This window comes from Vipera ursinii (assembly GCF_947247035.1).
Source record: "Vipera ursinii genome assembly, chromosome: 1".
Lineage (NCBI taxonomy): Eukaryota > Metazoa > Chordata > Lepidosauria > Squamata > Viperidae > Vipera > Vipera ursinii.
The window spans coordinates 185348939-185366214 of NC_139512.1; the positions used below are offsets into that span (position 1 = coordinate 185348939).

The 17276-nt window shown below is 41.6% G+C and overlaps 1 protein-coding gene across 4 annotated transcripts in view; it reads left to right on the top strand.

The window, feature by feature from the left end:
• Positions 1-17276, top strand: part of HDAC4 (histone deacetylase 4) — a 371455-nt gene that overhangs the window by 32042 nt on the left and 322137 nt on the right. For 2 of the 4 annotated variants that reach the window (XM_083350735.1, XM_083350737.1), the window contains exons 2-3: positions 13457-13640; positions 13754-13982. The exons of 1 other annotated variant lie outside the window; for it this stretch is intronic. In XM_083350735.1, the coding sequence (XP_083206861.1) occupies positions 13961-13982 (22 nt within the window). In that variant the 5' untranslated portion in view covers positions 13457-13640; positions 13754-13960. The remainder of the gene's footprint in view (positions 1-13456; positions 13641-13753; positions 13983-17276) is intronic. One more of the 4 variants, XM_083350736.1, reaches the window with a different exon arrangement.

Below are 17276 nucleotides of genomic sequence, written 5' to 3' on the forward strand. Positions count from 1 at the left end.
TCAGCCATGCACACCTGTACCCAATTAATATAACATACACACACACACACACACACACACACACACACGTGTGTGTGTGTATGTGTGTATGTATATATATATATATATGTATGTATGTATGTATGTATGTATGTTAAGTATTTGTTAAGTATTTTAGAATACTTTGCAAGGCCCAAATACGGGCCAAATCTTATTGCCTGTATCAGCCTAACCTAAGGCCATCCATAGGCTATAGTCACAACTGTGACAACTCATTATTTGTGTAATTTTTTTGGATTTAATTCCCTTTAATTTTTTGCTAGCAATCCAAAATATTTACATATACGTGTGTGTGTATACACACACACACACACACACACACACACACACACACACACACACACACACTAGTTTTTATAGAATTAGGAATAAGGTGGGATTGGGGTTGGGATTAGGGTTAAATTTTCAAATAACTCAATATTTAGCAAACATAATGTCTGGGTTCATGCATTTTAAAAAACGAGCAGTATTTAATTATAAACAATATGTTAATTAACTGCTTGATGCTCTTTTTCTTACTAATATATATTCAAAGTTTCATATTACATTCCTGTCTAATTTTTCTAGCCATTGATAAAAATTATCCCATGTTCTAAAATGCACTGAGAATTCTTTCTCTTTTATCTCTAAAGTCAATCTAAATCTGTCCATTTCTGCACATTCTAAAATCTTCTTAATTAATTCTTCAGTTGGTAAATTTTCATTTTCCGACTTCCAGTTTGCCAAAGCTGCCATCATGGACATCTGGAGGATGGCTCTCGTCTTCCATGTCCAGATTCGCATTGCCGGGGGGTGTGTGTCATAAAACTGCTGAAGAGTCACCCTAGAGGGGCGACCAGCAAGAAGGGGCTTTTGCAGAAACACAGGGGAGCCACAACCCTCCCGTTAGTGCCTGCATTCACTTCGAACCGGTGGACGAAAGACCAGCCATAGCAACATTTTGCGGCTCCCAGGGTTGTTTTTAGTGAGAGAACCGGTTCTAAGTGGCTCTTTCACCGATTCAGGTTGCCTACCCCTGAGTTAGACAGAGGCTTAAACCACCACTTGTAATTCGGGAGGGGGGGGAATGAAAGGAAAAAAGTCCATCCCCCTCCCTGATAGTAAGGTCTTCACTTTCAAGGGCTGGAAAAGTGCTTTCTGCTAAGGATCATGGCTTGTAGGGAGAGTAAAAGGAATTTTCTCACCCAGCTCAGCCGATTGCTGTTTCAATTGCTGTTCTTTTGTCTCTGCCAAACAGCTGCTAATTACAGAACGCAAGATGCGGTCCGCCTTTCTTCCTGCCGGTTCCAGGGGCTCTGTTGGGACCAGCGGTCTGGCTGCCGCCTAGCCTCAGTCCTCAGACACTCGCCCATTATGAGCCACCTCTACAGGGCAGCATTCAGTCCATTCAGACCCACCAGCTGGTAGAATTCGGACCCAGGGGAAGAGAGAGAGAATTCCCCAAGTCTATCTTCAGGTGACGTCAGCAGAAACTCCATAGTGTACATTCTTGGCCGTGGAAGTTTGGCCCCTGGCAACAGTTCAATGGTACAACCACTGGGCCAGTGAGGAGGCAAGGTATCACATTGTTTCTCACTGAATGTCTCTGCTAGGTCCCAATACTCGCTGGGGATGAGCGGCTCGCCTGGTGGCCGTGAGGCAGCCATGTGCGCTTGCTCATTGGGTGGGCTGAAATTCCCTGTGACTGTTGAATTAGTGAGGGGATCGGGCTCTATAGGTAGTCTCACAGTTCTCATGCCTTTCTCCCACCAGATAAACGGCTTCCATTTATCCAACCAGGTTAATCCTAAGATCACTGCCTCAGTCATTTTTGGAGCCACCAGGAAATGAATGAACTCCCAGTGCTCACCTATTTCTAGGCGTAGGGGCTCCGTAAATTGCGTGACTAAAGTCCCTCCCATCAAGGAGCCATCAGCTTGCTCAAACCTCACAGTGTTGGAGAGCATTTTTGCTCGTATGACCAATTTTATGGCAAATAGCAAACTAATGACGCATCGGGAGCATCCAGAATCAACTAGCACTTTTAAATTTACCTGCGTACCCGATTTAGGATTATGAGCTTGGCAGGTAGTGAGAAAGGTGGGACATGTCAGCTCACCATCGGGTTGTTCTCTCCGTCATCGCTGTTGAAAGAGGTTAGAATGAGTCCCTGCATCCTGTTGAAAGAGGTTAGAATGAGTCCCTGCATCCTGCTGTGTGGGGGATGTGACTGGGCAACAGGTCCCTGTGTGATCTGCTTGGATTTGTTTCTTACTGGCTGCTGTGCAGGTTTCTTTCTCGCTGCTGGTCCCGGTTTGTTCTGCTGTTTGGGGTAGGGGATTGGGAAGATCACTGCTGATGTCCCTGCTGTCTGCATTGGAAGCACTTGATTGGCGGGCCTGCAGGTGACCTGGGTGGTGGTTGCTGTTCGGGTTGCTCTGGGCTCGGATCGGCTTGGGGAGGTTTCTTATACCTAGCAAGCTGAATGTCTAGTTTTACTGCTGCCTGGTACCATGCTTGCAGCTGATCAGGTACAGCTCGATAGATGCAGGACCGAGAGAGGTGGTCATCCAACCTTCCCTGAAGGGATGGACTATGGACTGCTCAGGCCACCTCTGTAGGCTATCTTGTGAAACTCTCATACATACTCCAGAGCAGGCCTGCTGGCTTGCTTTATCTTGTGGATTTGTTCTTCTTCTTTGAGGGCAATGGACGGGTCCTCAAATCTTTCAGTCCTAGGAGGAAAAGTGGGGGATCCTCCAATTCAGGGGCTTGCTCATTGTATAAATTATTCAGCCATTCAGATGCCTCTCCCTCTAGGCTGGACACAATCACATCGACCATAGCAGCTGGGTCTGGGTAGAGGTAGGCACAGTGGTTCAAATGAGAGTGCACTTGGTTGAGAAAGAAAACCAGCTTCTCTGGGTCACCATCTAAGGTTGCCCTGAAAAGTGGATCAAACACTGGTTGCTGCATGCCCTGGGGTTGCACATTTAGGGGCTGTGGCCACGCCCCCTGCTGTGGTTGTAATATCTGCAGTTGCAACCTCCTGGGTTGCCAGGGGTCTCCCAAAGACAGCTGCCTGGGTTGGGGCTGTTGTTGAACTTCCTGCTGTTGGCTAACATAGAGTTGTGGCACCCGCTGCTGTTGTAGACCCCTCAAATTGTTGCTGCTGGTTCTACCAGCTGCTGATCTCCTGGCTTCTGCACCACCCCAAGCTGTTGCAAGGCCTCTATTAGCTGTGGCAAGCTCAGAGGTTGCTGACTGTCTACTGCGGGTGCTGCCAAACTCCCCATTGCTGCAGAGGCCTCAGACTAGGGTTCTCTCTCTCTGTGGGGCTGGAGGCCCTTGTAGGGGAAGACAGGGTCTGGAAGGCTGTCTGATCTGCAATGGAGGGGCTATAGGCTCCTCTTAGTAGGAGTTGATTTCTTCTTCTCATCTCTAGCTTTTCAAATCTTTCCAGTGACTCACCCGAACCTTCAGTGGCAGACGATCGGGTAGCTCTCCACCGGTCTGCTTTTGAAAACTTTGAGGGTAGCAAGGCAGTCTTCAGGCGTCTGGAGTCTCTACTGGGCTGGCCCTGCTCTAAGGGCCAGATCAGCTCTCCTAGCTGGGAGACCTGCCAAAGTTTTTCTTCCCCCAGCTTGTCGCTTCTGTCGCTTCTCCCATGGGATAGCAGCCGCTGCCAGGTTGCTAGCTTCAAGCGGTTTCTCTTTCCCATGATGAAATCTTCTCTTGAATCTCTGCCAGCTCTCCTCAAGTCTGGAAAGAGCGGCTGGGGTTCAAGACTCCTAAATAGTTTGAAAAGTTTTAGATCTTGGCTTAATTTCATGGTTCCAACAAATGCAGTACTTCAAAGAACTTCAAGGCATTGTTTACCTTAAAGAATCTTTTATTACACTCGCATAGCTTCAGCACGTACATATTAGAAGCCAAGATCTGAATTCTCCTCCCCTGAACACATCTTATCAAACACAATTCCCTCCCTTAAGCGTCATAAATCACATTCTCCACTTAGTTTAAAATGCAAACTTTCCCTCCTGTTTAACAACCCGCCAAATTCTTCTCTTCTCTTATTACAAACAGTCTTGAGATATGTTCTCCCTACTATCCCCAGTGTCCACTAATTCTAGCTCTAAAAATAATATATGAGTTAAAGGAAGACTACATCTCCCTATGTTGTCAAGCAAGAACATCTGATATTAGCAGCATTGACAGGAAGCATATAATTTCCAAAATTTGGGGTTTTCCAGTAGTTTGTACTGTTCATCTTTAATATGTACTTCTTGAAGGCAAATCAAATCTAAATTCAATTTTTAAAATTTATTTTTAAAAATGCCTTTTTCACTACTGAATTCAGTCTGTTAATGTTCACTGATAGTAAGGTGATTTATTCCTCCATCATTTCACTTATAAATAGGTCTAGCTGTCCTGGTGGTTCTTATTTCTCTCTGTTCCTTTGCTCTAGTTCAGGGGTCAGCAACCTGAAACAGTGAAAGAGCTACTCGGAACCGGTTCCCTCACAAAAGGAAAAACTGGGAGCCGCAAAAAATGTGTGTACATGTGCGCATGCGCAGAACAGGATTTGACTGAAGAGTGGAGCCAAGGCGAGATATGCACCTACCCTGCATATTTGAATTGATTGGTTGAACTTTTTTAGTCCCACTTTTTTTTTTGACTGCACATGGCAGAGGACTGGGAGCCGCAGGAGTCGGCTGAAAGAAGCCGTTGCAGACCTGTGCTCTAGTTCCTTCCCGTTCTGCTCGCTCTTTTTGTTCCATTTCATTTTCTTTTAACTGTACAGTTCGCTCTCCAGTCAATTCTTCTTGTCCCTTATCATCCATTTTCACTCTTTTCTTCTTTTCTTCCTCCATACCATAATGATAGTCATAAAATTCTATTGCCTTGTCTATTGAATCTAGCCTATATCTTTTATCATGCCAAGTCACCAATAGTCCTTCAGGTATCAACCATCTAAAGTTTATATCATATTTGATCAGTTTTCTTGCCAGAAATTGGTGTTTCCTTGTATCTCTCACTCTTCTAGGTATCTGTTTTAAGATAACTGTTTATTTCTCTTTGTAAACTATTGACTTTCCTTTTACTCTTTGCAGTATTTCCATTCTAACCTACTTCAAAAATCTAACATGTATTTCTCTGGGAAGTTTATTCCTCCTTGCATAATTTGTGTGAACTTGGAAAATTTCAGAAAACGCCTCCTGTTTACCTCAGCCAGCAACTTTCCCATTTTATCGGCAAGAGCTTCCCCTTTCTCTTCTTCTACATTTTGAAATCTCAAAAAGTGTTCAACCTTCTCCATTTCTAAAGATATTACTGTTCCCTCAAGGCTCTTGCCTTCCTAAGTCAATCTCTGGTCTCCTTTTCTCCTCCTTTTTTCTCAGTTTGTTCTGACTTTTCTTCTATCTTCTTAATTCTTCATTTTTAGTCATTATTTGTTGAATATTTTCTACTTTGTCATCCACTTTTTGTATTCTTTCCTTCATCTCTTCATGTAGTTTGGTTATTGATTCCCGAATTGATTGAAACATCATTTTTGTTTCCGCTTGCATCACATTTGTTTTCTCCTGTTGCAAAATATTATCCAGAGATCTTTGACTGGCTGGACTCAAAGCTACTGCTGAGGAGGGGGCTGATGTAGTTTTCTTCATCTTTAAATATTAACAAATAAAAGAAACCAAAATTTCACAACACACTCTGAAGTAGCCGAAGGACCACTCGGGACGACAGGCTAGTTAACAACAGGTTTATTAAAAACAAAGGCAAACATAGAATAACTTGTCCGGCTTTTATAGCCGGCAGCTGGTAGCGAGGACCAATCAGAGGTGTTTCTTTTGGCGCCGTGTCAGGCAGGGACCAATCCGCGTTGTCTTCTGTTGACAGCTCCGGCTTCCGCGTGGCGAGCTGTCAGAGGTTGCGCCTGCGCTGTGCGGTGGACGCTTGACAGCTCAGGCTTCCTCATGGTCCGGAGTTTGACAGCCGCGAGCTGTCAGTGGTGGCGCCTGCGCTGTGCGGGGAACTTTGACAGCTGTCAAAGTTCCCGCGTGTTTTCCTGTCAGCTGGCTTTATGTTTATACACTTTGATGCTGCAGTATTATTTGTATTGTTAACATATATACACATTAATTAAAGGATTGTTTACATATATAACACACACTCCCAGACATTCCACAGTCCCCCACCCAATTGCCTCCCAGCTTCAATAAATTCGTTATGTTGACAATCTCATTACCAGATCTCTCTGTCACTCTTATTACAACCTCTGTCCAGAGAACCTATAGTATATTAATCCAAGAATTCTTTTAAATATAGTTCTTTACCCTTTTTCTCTTCTTCTTTATAATAATATGTAGAAATATTATATGAAATTATTTATAGTCCACAAAAACCCAAATACATCTCTAAATGTCTTTTGCGAAATAGACCAAAACATCCTTCATGAACCGTCTTCAACTCTTCTTCTCTTCCTCTTTGACAAATCTTATATCAGAAATTATTTGTAAGGCCCAGCTGTGTCCCCAACAATCTTTCACAAAATAACCCAAGAGTTTTTCTATAACTATTTTAGTCTCTTCTTTTTTTCCTCTTTAACAAATATCAAATCAAAAATTATTTGTAGTTCATCAAAGCCTATCAAAGTTATTTAATCCATCAAAGTCTGGCAGGTCTCTATATTTTCCAAGTCTATATTTTACAAACCTCAAAAAAAAATTATCCTATTTAGCCTGAAAGCAAGTTCCTGCTGTTTCCTAGCTTCAGCCTGCTTGATTGTTTATTATCTGTTAGAGCCAGAGAGCTGCTAGTTTCACACAATGCTTCTACTCTGTTTCAGCTTTCCAGACCAAACAATTTTCCGGTGCCAAAGTTAGTTATTATTTACAGTTTCCACTCCAATCTACACTTCATGTTCAAGGTCAACCATTTTCTCTTCTTGATATCTTTTTCTGCCAGTAAGGACCAGTAAATGACACACTTTCTGCTTGCCTCTATTTTAGTCTCTTTTTATTTTAGTTTTAAAGTTTTTTTATAAAGTATAAATTGTCCAACTTCCAGCTCTTATTGAAAATCTTATTGAAAAAAGAAAAACAAGAATTCAATCCCATTAATTTCTTAGTGTCTGTTTTTTTTCTTAAAAAGGGAGTAATAAATCCTTCTTCATATTTCTGTCCTCTTCATGAGTTCACAGCCTAATCGCCACCGTGTCCAGAGGTGGAAGATTTAAAATTCCACCTTTCTTTTTTACTCCCACTTTCAGCCAAATCCAGTGTTAAGGGAGAACAAAATCTTTTCTAACAGAGATCAGAAAAATCTCACCCAGAGCAAACACACCATTCTTCAAACTTCTTGTATCTTTCTGGTCCCATCTGTCACACCTCGGCAGTCTGAGAGCTTCTCCTCTGTTCCCACAGGAAATTGTGATGTCCCTGCGGCCTGCAGAGTGTCCTCTTTTCTTCACTAACCCCTACAGGGTTGGCTAGGGTCTCCAGACCCCAAGAGAAGTGAATTTTGACGATTTTCATGGAGCCCCATGAAAGAACATCATGTTGCTGCAACACTATCCACACCCCCTCTCTATTTTCAACCCTGAGGAAGTTACTTTCAACATATGGAGCAAGATCACCTTGTTCGCTACTTCTTCCTCCAGGGCCACGATAATGCAGTTCACCTTGGTTTTGTTGTCTGGGAAGTTCTGGCCATGCTGTGCCATGAAGTTCTAAAGTTGAGTGAGGATGTACGCCCTGCTCTCCATCTCCGCCAAATCTCACTTTCAGCTCTGGGATCCTATGGTCATGTTTCCTGTCTGGCCCTGCGGGGACAGGGGGTGTTGGGGTGACCAGCTGTATTACTAGTGCTGGTGCCTATGCAGGAGCAGGCTGCTCTAGTGGGAGATGGGCTATGGGTTCCCTTCACATTTCTTTGATGAATTCAGTCCTCCGGTCCATGGTTATGTCAGTAGCTCCCTTCTGGGGTTGCCATAGGTTGTACTGCCCCCCCCCCCATTGGCATGGCTTGGCTCTGATCCCTCTAGTGATGGACATCCCTGCTGACGCCTCCTCCGACTTCCCGATGGAGGTTCCTTCCATCTCTTGGGGGATGGGGGCAGCCGCACAGGATTCTCTGTGGCTGTCTCAGGGTGGGCACTGGGCTATACCATGATTTGCTGGTTCCTTCTTCAGGGTGGTAGAGTTTTTGGCTACTGTCCCATGTCAGGACTCATGGCTTTCCTCTAGTCCCATTGTGAAACCTTCCCAATTTCCAGTTCCACTTGGTCTTTGCCGGAGCTAGCTATGGTTCTAAAAATTACAAATTCCCCATGATAGGTTAATCTCTGGGTGGATTAAAAAAATGCTGGCTTAATATCAGACCTATCTTAGCTTGACCCTCTAAGTTAGAACAATCTTTAACTCCATCTGTTGAGAAAAATATAGTTTAATAGAGGTCAAGTGAGTTACAGTAGTGCAAAGCCAGAACTGAGATTTGCATGTCAAAATCATTACGTTCTGTTCCCCCCTGTTGTCTGCCTCTCGCTGCCCATCAATCAAGTTCTTGTAAAGTGTTTCTACCACAGCCAGTCTGAGCCCAGGTTGATCCCGTTCTTGCTACTGGGTGACCTTGGAGTGACTTCTACTTTCGGTTCCCCCCCAAGCATCCCCCCTCACCACAATTCATGGGAGTCTGTCACTGCATAATAGTGAGGCACAAGCAAGCATAAGGTGGCAGCTGACATCTTTTGAAATTTTCTTTTATAATGCATAAGCTGAATTAATGTACATTTTGATAGTTTCAGTTCCCATTCTTTTTTCATCCCAGTCTGATAATTTTGATAGTGCTTGACCTTTCTATATCCTTATCAGCATGTTCAGGAATCCCTTGGAATGTTAGGCAAAACTCTTTTCTCTGAGGCAATCAGTGTTAGCCTCCATTCTATTTTCAACAAGATCCTTCTCAACAAAACACAACCTTTATTATCGGCTACCAGATAACACTCTAATGGAAAAAAAGTAAAAATGTGACCATAAACATGTAAGTAAAAGCAAAGTCCACCTGATGTATTAAGTTATAGTTATTTAGAAATCCAGTCAAATCAGCAGAGAAAAAAAATTCAATATAATGTAACAGCTTAGTTCAAAGAAAGCTTTTGACTTTCTGCTTTATATCAATTCCACCAACTGGAGATTTTTAAGAAGAGACTAGACTTTCACTTGTCTGAAATGGTATAGGTTCTCCTGCTTGAGCAGGGGGCTGGACTAGAACAGGGCTTTTCAACCTTTTCACCCATTGTACCACTTTTAGGATATGGCAACATCTGAGTACCACCAGTTGTCTAGCAAGGTGTCAAAAACTTGACCAAAAAAAAAAGGAAAAAAGTGATGAAGTACAGGTAGTGTTTGACTTACAATAGTTTGCTTAGTGACTGTTCGAAGTTACAATGGCACTGAAAAAAATGCCCCCCGCAAGCCACAGCTGAGCAAGACACCTGCCTGCCTGCCTGCCTGTCCAAGGTTTTCATTGTTGTGAGCATTTCTGTTGAGGATTGGCAGTGGGGGTGGGGTGGGGTGGTTTGGTTTTTATCCCCCCCCCCCCCCCGCAGCGTGGTTGCAGCAGATTTTGGTCACATCTCATGACACTGTGACCATCATGAATATGAATTAGTTGCCAAGCATCTGAATGTAAATCATAAGACCCTGGGGATGCTGCAACATTCCAGCTGATAGGCGCTTCTTCTGGGCTCAGCAGAAGCGCCAGGATCAGCGCCAAGCTCCAGCTAGAGCCTGGCACTGATCCTGGAACTTCCACTGAGCCCTGACAGCCATGAAGAAGCACTGATTCTGGCACTTCTACTGAGCCCTGACAGCCCTGCAGCTCCAGCTGTTTCTCGCTCAGGCTTGTGCGGTGCTGCCACGGGTTCAGCTGATTCCCCTCCCCCACTACCACTTTTCTAGGATGGTCGCGTACCACCTGCCAGGTGCCAATGTACCACAGGTGATACTCATACCACTGGTTGAAAAGCCCTGGACTAGGAAGACCCCTAAGGTCCCTTCCAGCTATATTCTGTTGTATATAAACAAATTAATTACATGTAAAAACAAAGACAGTTTCAAAAATATTGAAAAGTTTGAAAAGAAAATCACTCTGTAGCCAAAGAAAGCCTTTCATAAATGGGAAAAAATGTAAAAGTGTATTAGCAGATCTGTTCTAGTGTTTAAATACATTTGGGTTGCAGCAGAGAACTGTTAGTCATCCCATCTTCCAACCAATCATTTAGCAAGCAGTCAGTCACAAAATTCTTCATTTCATGACTTTACTGCAAGCATTGGCTGTCCAGACATTGTCTAGTCAGTTTCACAAATTTTCCTTGATTTGGATTATTCTTCAGGCTCCAAGGAACATGCCTGAGCTTTAACCATCTGCAAACTTGAGCTCAGAAACAAAAAGGAGCTCCTTCAACTTGCTATTTCCCCACTGGAAGTCCCAAATTGCTAACATTATTAAAACATCAACCAGTGGATGTACAGAAAATGAACCTGTACATGCTATAATACTACTAACACAGCAATTAAACTTGTCTCAGTGCAGCAAAACAACAACATGAAGTCCATTCAGTGTTTTTGTACACCTGTGGGAGTATGCCAGAGAAGTTTGAAAAAGCCCAAGATCAATTTTTGACTTTCATAACTCAGTGTCAATTGTATGTGTGAGCTCTGCAGTAGAATTTACTCCAGATTGCACTAAGGTGATTTTTTAATCTTTTGCCCCTCATTGAGGGCAATGACCCATTGTTAGTTAATTAGTTTAACATCATGCTAAAACCATGGTGGCGAACCTAAGGTACACGTGCCACAGGCAGCACACAGAGCCGTCCCTGTGGGCACGTGTGCCATTGCCCCAGACAGATGGATGCAGGGCCAGGCTGCTCCCCTCCCCTCCCCCTCTCCTCCACGCATACGGAGTCTGGGAAAGCTGTGCGAGCTGAGCAGGGAGAGGCTACAAAAGGAGCAAGTTTTGGCAGGAGCAGCATTTGGTGCAGACAGGGAGCAAGCACAAGTGACCGGTGGTGAGTTTCAGTGGCTGCTGCTCCAAGCCCCTCGACTGGCTGGCCATGCAGGGGAGGAGGGGGGTGAGGGACCGCCGGGTATCTGGAGCCACCTTGGCTGGTCGCTGGCCTCAGCATTCCCCAACAAGACAGCAGAGTTTGCACACTGGCTGCCCAGCCTCGTGGCAGCAGTGAGGCAATGGCACCCCTGCCCTCTCCCATCCCTTACCTTGCCTCACCCTGCAGGATGAGCCTCCTGCCCACCGCCCCAGAGACCCCCTGGATCTCCCCAACCCTGCCCAAGCCCCCACAGGCATCTCTCCCCAGAAGCAACATCAAGGTGGCCATGCCCACTCTGGCCACGCCCACCCAGTCTGCCATTAGCACTGTAGCCACGCCCACCCAGTGGGGCACACCCACCCATCACATAAGTGGGTTTGGGCACTTGGACTCTAAAAGGTTTGCCATCACCGTGCTAAGGTTTAGTCCATTTTTGACAATTTGGCCAGGAAAACAACATCATATAAGAAGTGATTCTCGCCATTGTCCTTAATAAAATGCTGGACCTATCTTCACATATGGGATGAGGGGTTGATTCTGATAAAAGCATGTGTGTAAAGGCTTATGAAATTAACTTTGGGGAAGGCATAAGAATGCTGTTAAGAGGCGAAGAGAGAATGAGTCCTTAAGGAGAGACTTTGAAAAAAGATTAGACAGTGAGATAAAGGGAAAGTTTGAGAAAAACTATCTCCATCTTTATATTGTTTATGCACAGAGAAACTTGGACAGGATTTCAAGGTTTTGCTATTCTTCCTTACTACAATAAAGAAAATCCCTGGAATCCCTGATATCCCTATGAAGGGCTGATAGAGGGGCATTAAACTAGAACAAAGGGGAAAGGCTGCCAAAACCCCAGAAAGAAATACATAATGGAGAATGAGCCAAAAAAAGCAGAATGCAAAGGAAAAAAAATAGCAGACCAGGATGGGAATGAAGATTTGCTGGTTATACAATTATGCCAATTATTGTGAGGAGAATGAGGGATTCCAGTGGTAATTTATTTGATTTCTTTCCTGCCTCTGTTTTAGGAACTCAAGATAGTATTTTATTCCTTCCCTGTAAAGTTCTGTACATTGGACTGAAATAAAATGAGTAGCCCAGAGTAAACAGGATTTTTTTATATCTGCATTTGCACAGGATTTCCCTGGCCTAATCCAGCACTTTAAACTGCTAAACCACACTGAATAATTTTAGAGGTAATGGAAAATGGAAGAAAAGATGAAAATATAAATAATGTCTGAACTAACTGGTTACAAAAGTTACAGATATTCTTAAAATGAGAAAGTAGTTAAAGCTGTGTATTGCAAGACATCAAGTTAAAACAGGCTATCTTCATGAAACTTAATTTTCCTTTTTAAAATTCTAATAAAGCATATAAAGATGAGGCACCTATTTCCATTCTGATAAAATATACTTAATAATCACTAGTCACCAAGATGCCAAATTAAAGAAAATGATTTTTTTAGAGTAATATTTTGAAGAAAATGGATTTGTCCTGGAAAAAAAAGTTATTTGAGGATTTACTTAACATTAATTATTGGCATAATGTCATGGCAGTATGTTGTAACAATGAAATACAGCACATACACATCAACTAAATAATTAGTTACACTTGCCACTGTGTATTGCTTTTCCACAGAATACATACTAAGGTAATTACCATACAAACATCCCTGTGATGTGGACATTTTAAGAAGTATTTTTCCAGTTAATTCATTACCTTCAGATTTCACAATCTCATCCTTGATTTTTCTTGGCAACAATGCAAAAGTGATTAATCACCATCTTGTTCCATTTTTTAAAGGTTTTTCTCAATTTAGCCTAATGTCTCCAAGATCAACCAAGGTTGGTTGACACTGCCGCCTTAAGACAGGCAATCAGCAATTAAAAGAAATCTGTATATATTGTTTTTACAAGATAAATTCTTGAGACCATTGCCAAATAGAGCAATCAACACCAATGTGAGAAAATGTACTTTATTGCTTCATGTCATTCACTGTATAAAAATTATCTTTGCAAAAAAGGGAAAAAAGCATATTGCTCTACAACAGTATTAATATATACAAACAGTTCATGGAGTATAATATAATATAATACAATACAATACAATATCATATAATTATTTCAAATAATAGACAAATAACTCTATAAAATAAAATAACTTTTGTTTATTTTTCCAGGACAAATCCCCTTTTCTTTAAAATATTACTTTAGAAAAATCATTTTCTTTAATTTTGCATATTCGTGACTATTGATAATAGTGTCTGAAGGTCACAAATTAAGGAAGGCTAGGCACTTAACTATAATTTGTTTTCTTTTGAACAGGAAGAATAATGAGATACAAAAAATACCCCATTGAAAGAAAGTACTGGCTAGTGACAGGCCCTTCCAATGCTGCCCTTTCTTGTTGAGGGAGAGTAATTAAAGAATGGTATATTCTGAAAGACCAAGAGAAAAAGAAAAGTAGAATGTATAGGGAGGGATGCAAGTAGTTTCTATCTGATTACAGGTATTATCTTTATACTTTTATCTATGGTGACATTCCTTCTTAAATGCGAATTTTTCTTTGGTTGAGCATTCAAATGTATAAGACTTTTTTTATAGGTATACTTTTTTTTACAGGTATACAATTACAGGTATACAAGCTACTATTCTTCTGGATTGCAATGCTTTACATAATAAAATGTTTTTCTGACTGAACTAATGAGTATGAATCTGCTTCCTGGATATACTTTTTATGTTCTGGAATACTGAAGCTCTTCAAGATTATTTTCTATGTGGAAGCCAGCATTTGTCATACTTCATTAAAGAGATTAGATTCTGCTAGCAATGAGTTCTGAAAACCATTCAGGTAAGGTTGAAAAAAATTCAAATCTTTTTCTAAAACCAAAAAATTGTGGAAAAATTATATGTCCTGAAAACCAATTATGTGATGTCTATTCTCTGGATTTTAAGTATCTGGAATGAAATAAGGAACAAAAGCCTACAGCAGCCAGAATGTTTTATTAGAGTAAATGTATCAGAACTGTTACAGGATATTATGAACCAAAAGTGACAAATGGATGTAAGGAATTCTGATTACCTGCAAATCTAAGTTGGGCGTTTGCCAGTTGACAAGGCAGGTTTCTTAACTGTAGAAAGACACTAATACTTTATGTGCTAAAGCAAATATTTATTACAAACATGGAATATTAATTGTTAGAATGAAAAAGTCAACCTTCCTTTCTAGTACTTTGGTAGAATAGGTACCGTAGTTAGTTTGGATATCAAAATTGTTTTGTACTTTTACACATTTAACAGCATGCGTGATAAATATACACTTAAGGAACATCAGAACAGAAGTTTTTGGACTTTGTACACAATTCTCCAGTACTACTACTGAAACACACACTATAGGTCAGAGCAAACTCATTACACTTGCCACTCATTTAGACTTAATCCAGAAGGTTCTCTTGAGAGATCAGAAAAAAATAGCACTACCAGTAAAACCACTTTCATAAGTTCTTTACTGAAAGGTGGTTGAAAATGTCATTAAAATGTATTATGTTTTTCAGTTGAAGTCCTTCTAGTGGAAATGCCATTATTTGATTATGTATATTGCTTGAAGAAGGGTTATCTCTTATGTTATAATTATTAAGTAACTTGTGGGTCGGCCCAATTTAATGAGATGCTGTGCAGATCTGTTTCAAGGTGTTTGGAACAATTTCTTTTCAATTAGAAATATAGCTAGTCTTTGACATGATGGCAATTAGGACTGGAATTTCCATTGCTAAGGAATGCCATTAAAAAGTGCTACCACATTCTTAGTGACAGCAATTCCTGCAGTTCCTGTTGCCATCATAAACAGAATTCCACTGTTGTTGTTGTTGTTAGTTGCGAATTCGTGTCCGACCCATCGCAACCCTATGGACAGCGTTCCTGTTCCAGCCTTCCTGTCCTCTATCATCTTCTGGAGTCCATTTAAGCTCACGCCTACTGCTTCAGTAACTCCATCCAGCCACCTCATTCTCTGTTGTCCCCTTCTTCTCTTGCCCTCAATCTTTCCCAGCATTAGGCTCTTCTCCAGTGAGTCCTTCCTTCTCATTAGGTGGTCAAAGTATTTGAGTTTTAGCTTCAGGATCTGGCCTTCTAAAGAGCAGTCAGGGTTGATCTCCTCTAGGACTGACCGGTTTGATCGCCTTGCAGTCCAAGGGACTTGCAGGAGACTTCTCCAGCACCAGAGTTCAAAGGCCTCAATTCTTTGGCGCTCAGCCTTTTTTATGGTCCAGCTTTCACTGCCATACATTGCAACTGGGAAGACCATAGCCTTGACTATACGCACTTTTGTTGACAGGGTGATGTCTCTGCTGTCTAGATTTGCCATGGCTTTCCTCCCCAGGAGCAAGCGTCTTTTAATTTCTTGGCTACAGTCCCCATCTGCAGTGATCTTGGAGCCCAGGAAAATAAAATCTGTCACTACCTCCATTTCTTCCCCATCTATTTGCCAGGAATTGAGAGGGCCTGATGCCATGATCTTGGTTTTCTTAATGTTTAGTTTCAACCAAAGTTTTGCACTCTCCTTCTTCACCCGCAACAAGAGACTCTTCAGTTCCTCTTCACTTTCTGCCATTAGAGTGGCATCATCTGCATATCTTAGGTTGTTGATATTTCTTCCACTGTTAGGTGAGGCAATTTCTTACGAGTTTCACAGATCCAAAGTCAGTGAAAATGTGTTGGTTAGCAATGGCTAAGCTTTCCCACAAACAGTGGAAAAGTGAAAAGTCACAGGAAGTTGCAAGTCCCAGATAGGCAGGTGTGTGTGTCGGGATTCTGCTGGGTTGTGGAGTGAAAGGGTATTGTGAGGATGGATGAAAGGGATGGTGTAAATCTTGGAAGTTATATGAAAGTGAATCAGAGTGCAAGGAGGGTGCACAAGAGGATGTATGAGGTTACAGCATGGGTTGGGAAGTGTGTGTGATACAGTTTTGACAGAATTTGCAAGAGTTCAAATGGGTACACAAGAATAATATGGGTTGAGAGGAACTGTGGGGGTGCAAATCAGTTCATGGAGTGTGGCACAGGTCAAATAAAGTGCATGAGGGTGCAGTGCAGAGGTGGGAGTGGCCAGTGTGGTCTGAATATAAAGGGCCTGAGGGAGGTTGTGCAGATGGGAGAGTCTTATCACAGTGACTCACAGTGACTTCCCCACTGATTTTCTTGGGAAAGCAGCAGAGAAAATTTCAAATGGCAGTTATGGGATAGTGGGGCACTGCAATCAGTTATAAATGTGAACTGGTTGCCAGGTACCTAGATTATGATCACATGACCACAGGGGTGCTGCAGTGGTGGCAATTCTGAGGATGTCGTAACTTTGGACAAATGGTTGTAGATCAAAGACTATCAGTATACTTATTGTGATGAAGTTTAGAAGTATGTTTCATTTCTTTATTTTTCTCTTTGCTCTTTTTTACTTGCATTTTTAAAATTCACATTCTCTTAAATTTTGTTTATTTTGATTTTACTATTATAATCAAAATACTTAATAACACAAACTTTGGGAGGAAGTTGTGAGTTCCAATTATAGTTAATTCTAATTTAGTGGCTGCAATTGACTAACAACAACTCAGTCATTAAGTGAAGATAAAGTACGAGGGTTAAGACTATGGTAATAAGAGCAGGAGAATAAGAAGTAGCACTCCATCTCTGATTGATTCATTATTTATCATGAGTTGGAATAATTAGAAAACGTGTTTGGATAAAGGAGACATGTCAAACTCATGACGTCATGTGACATTGCAAAACCTGTCGGGATGGTTTTGCCATTTCTGGCAATGGGGTGGGCACGGCTTCTGGATGATGTGTCCAGCCCAAGGGCTGGCAGTTTGACACCCCTGGGATAAAACAAAATAAGTAAATTAATTTACTTAATTAATTTAATTAATTTAATTAATTTAATTTAATTTATTGCACAGATGATTTCAATTTTATTTTTATCTTGATTTCTGTACTTATTATATGTTTTTTTGTTAGCCGCCCTGAGTCCTTTGGGAGATAGGGCGGGATATAAATCTCATAAATAAATAAGTAAGTAAGTAAGTAAGTAAGTAAGTAAGTAAATAAATAAATAAATAAATACTGTATATATAAAGACATTTTTCTTTACATA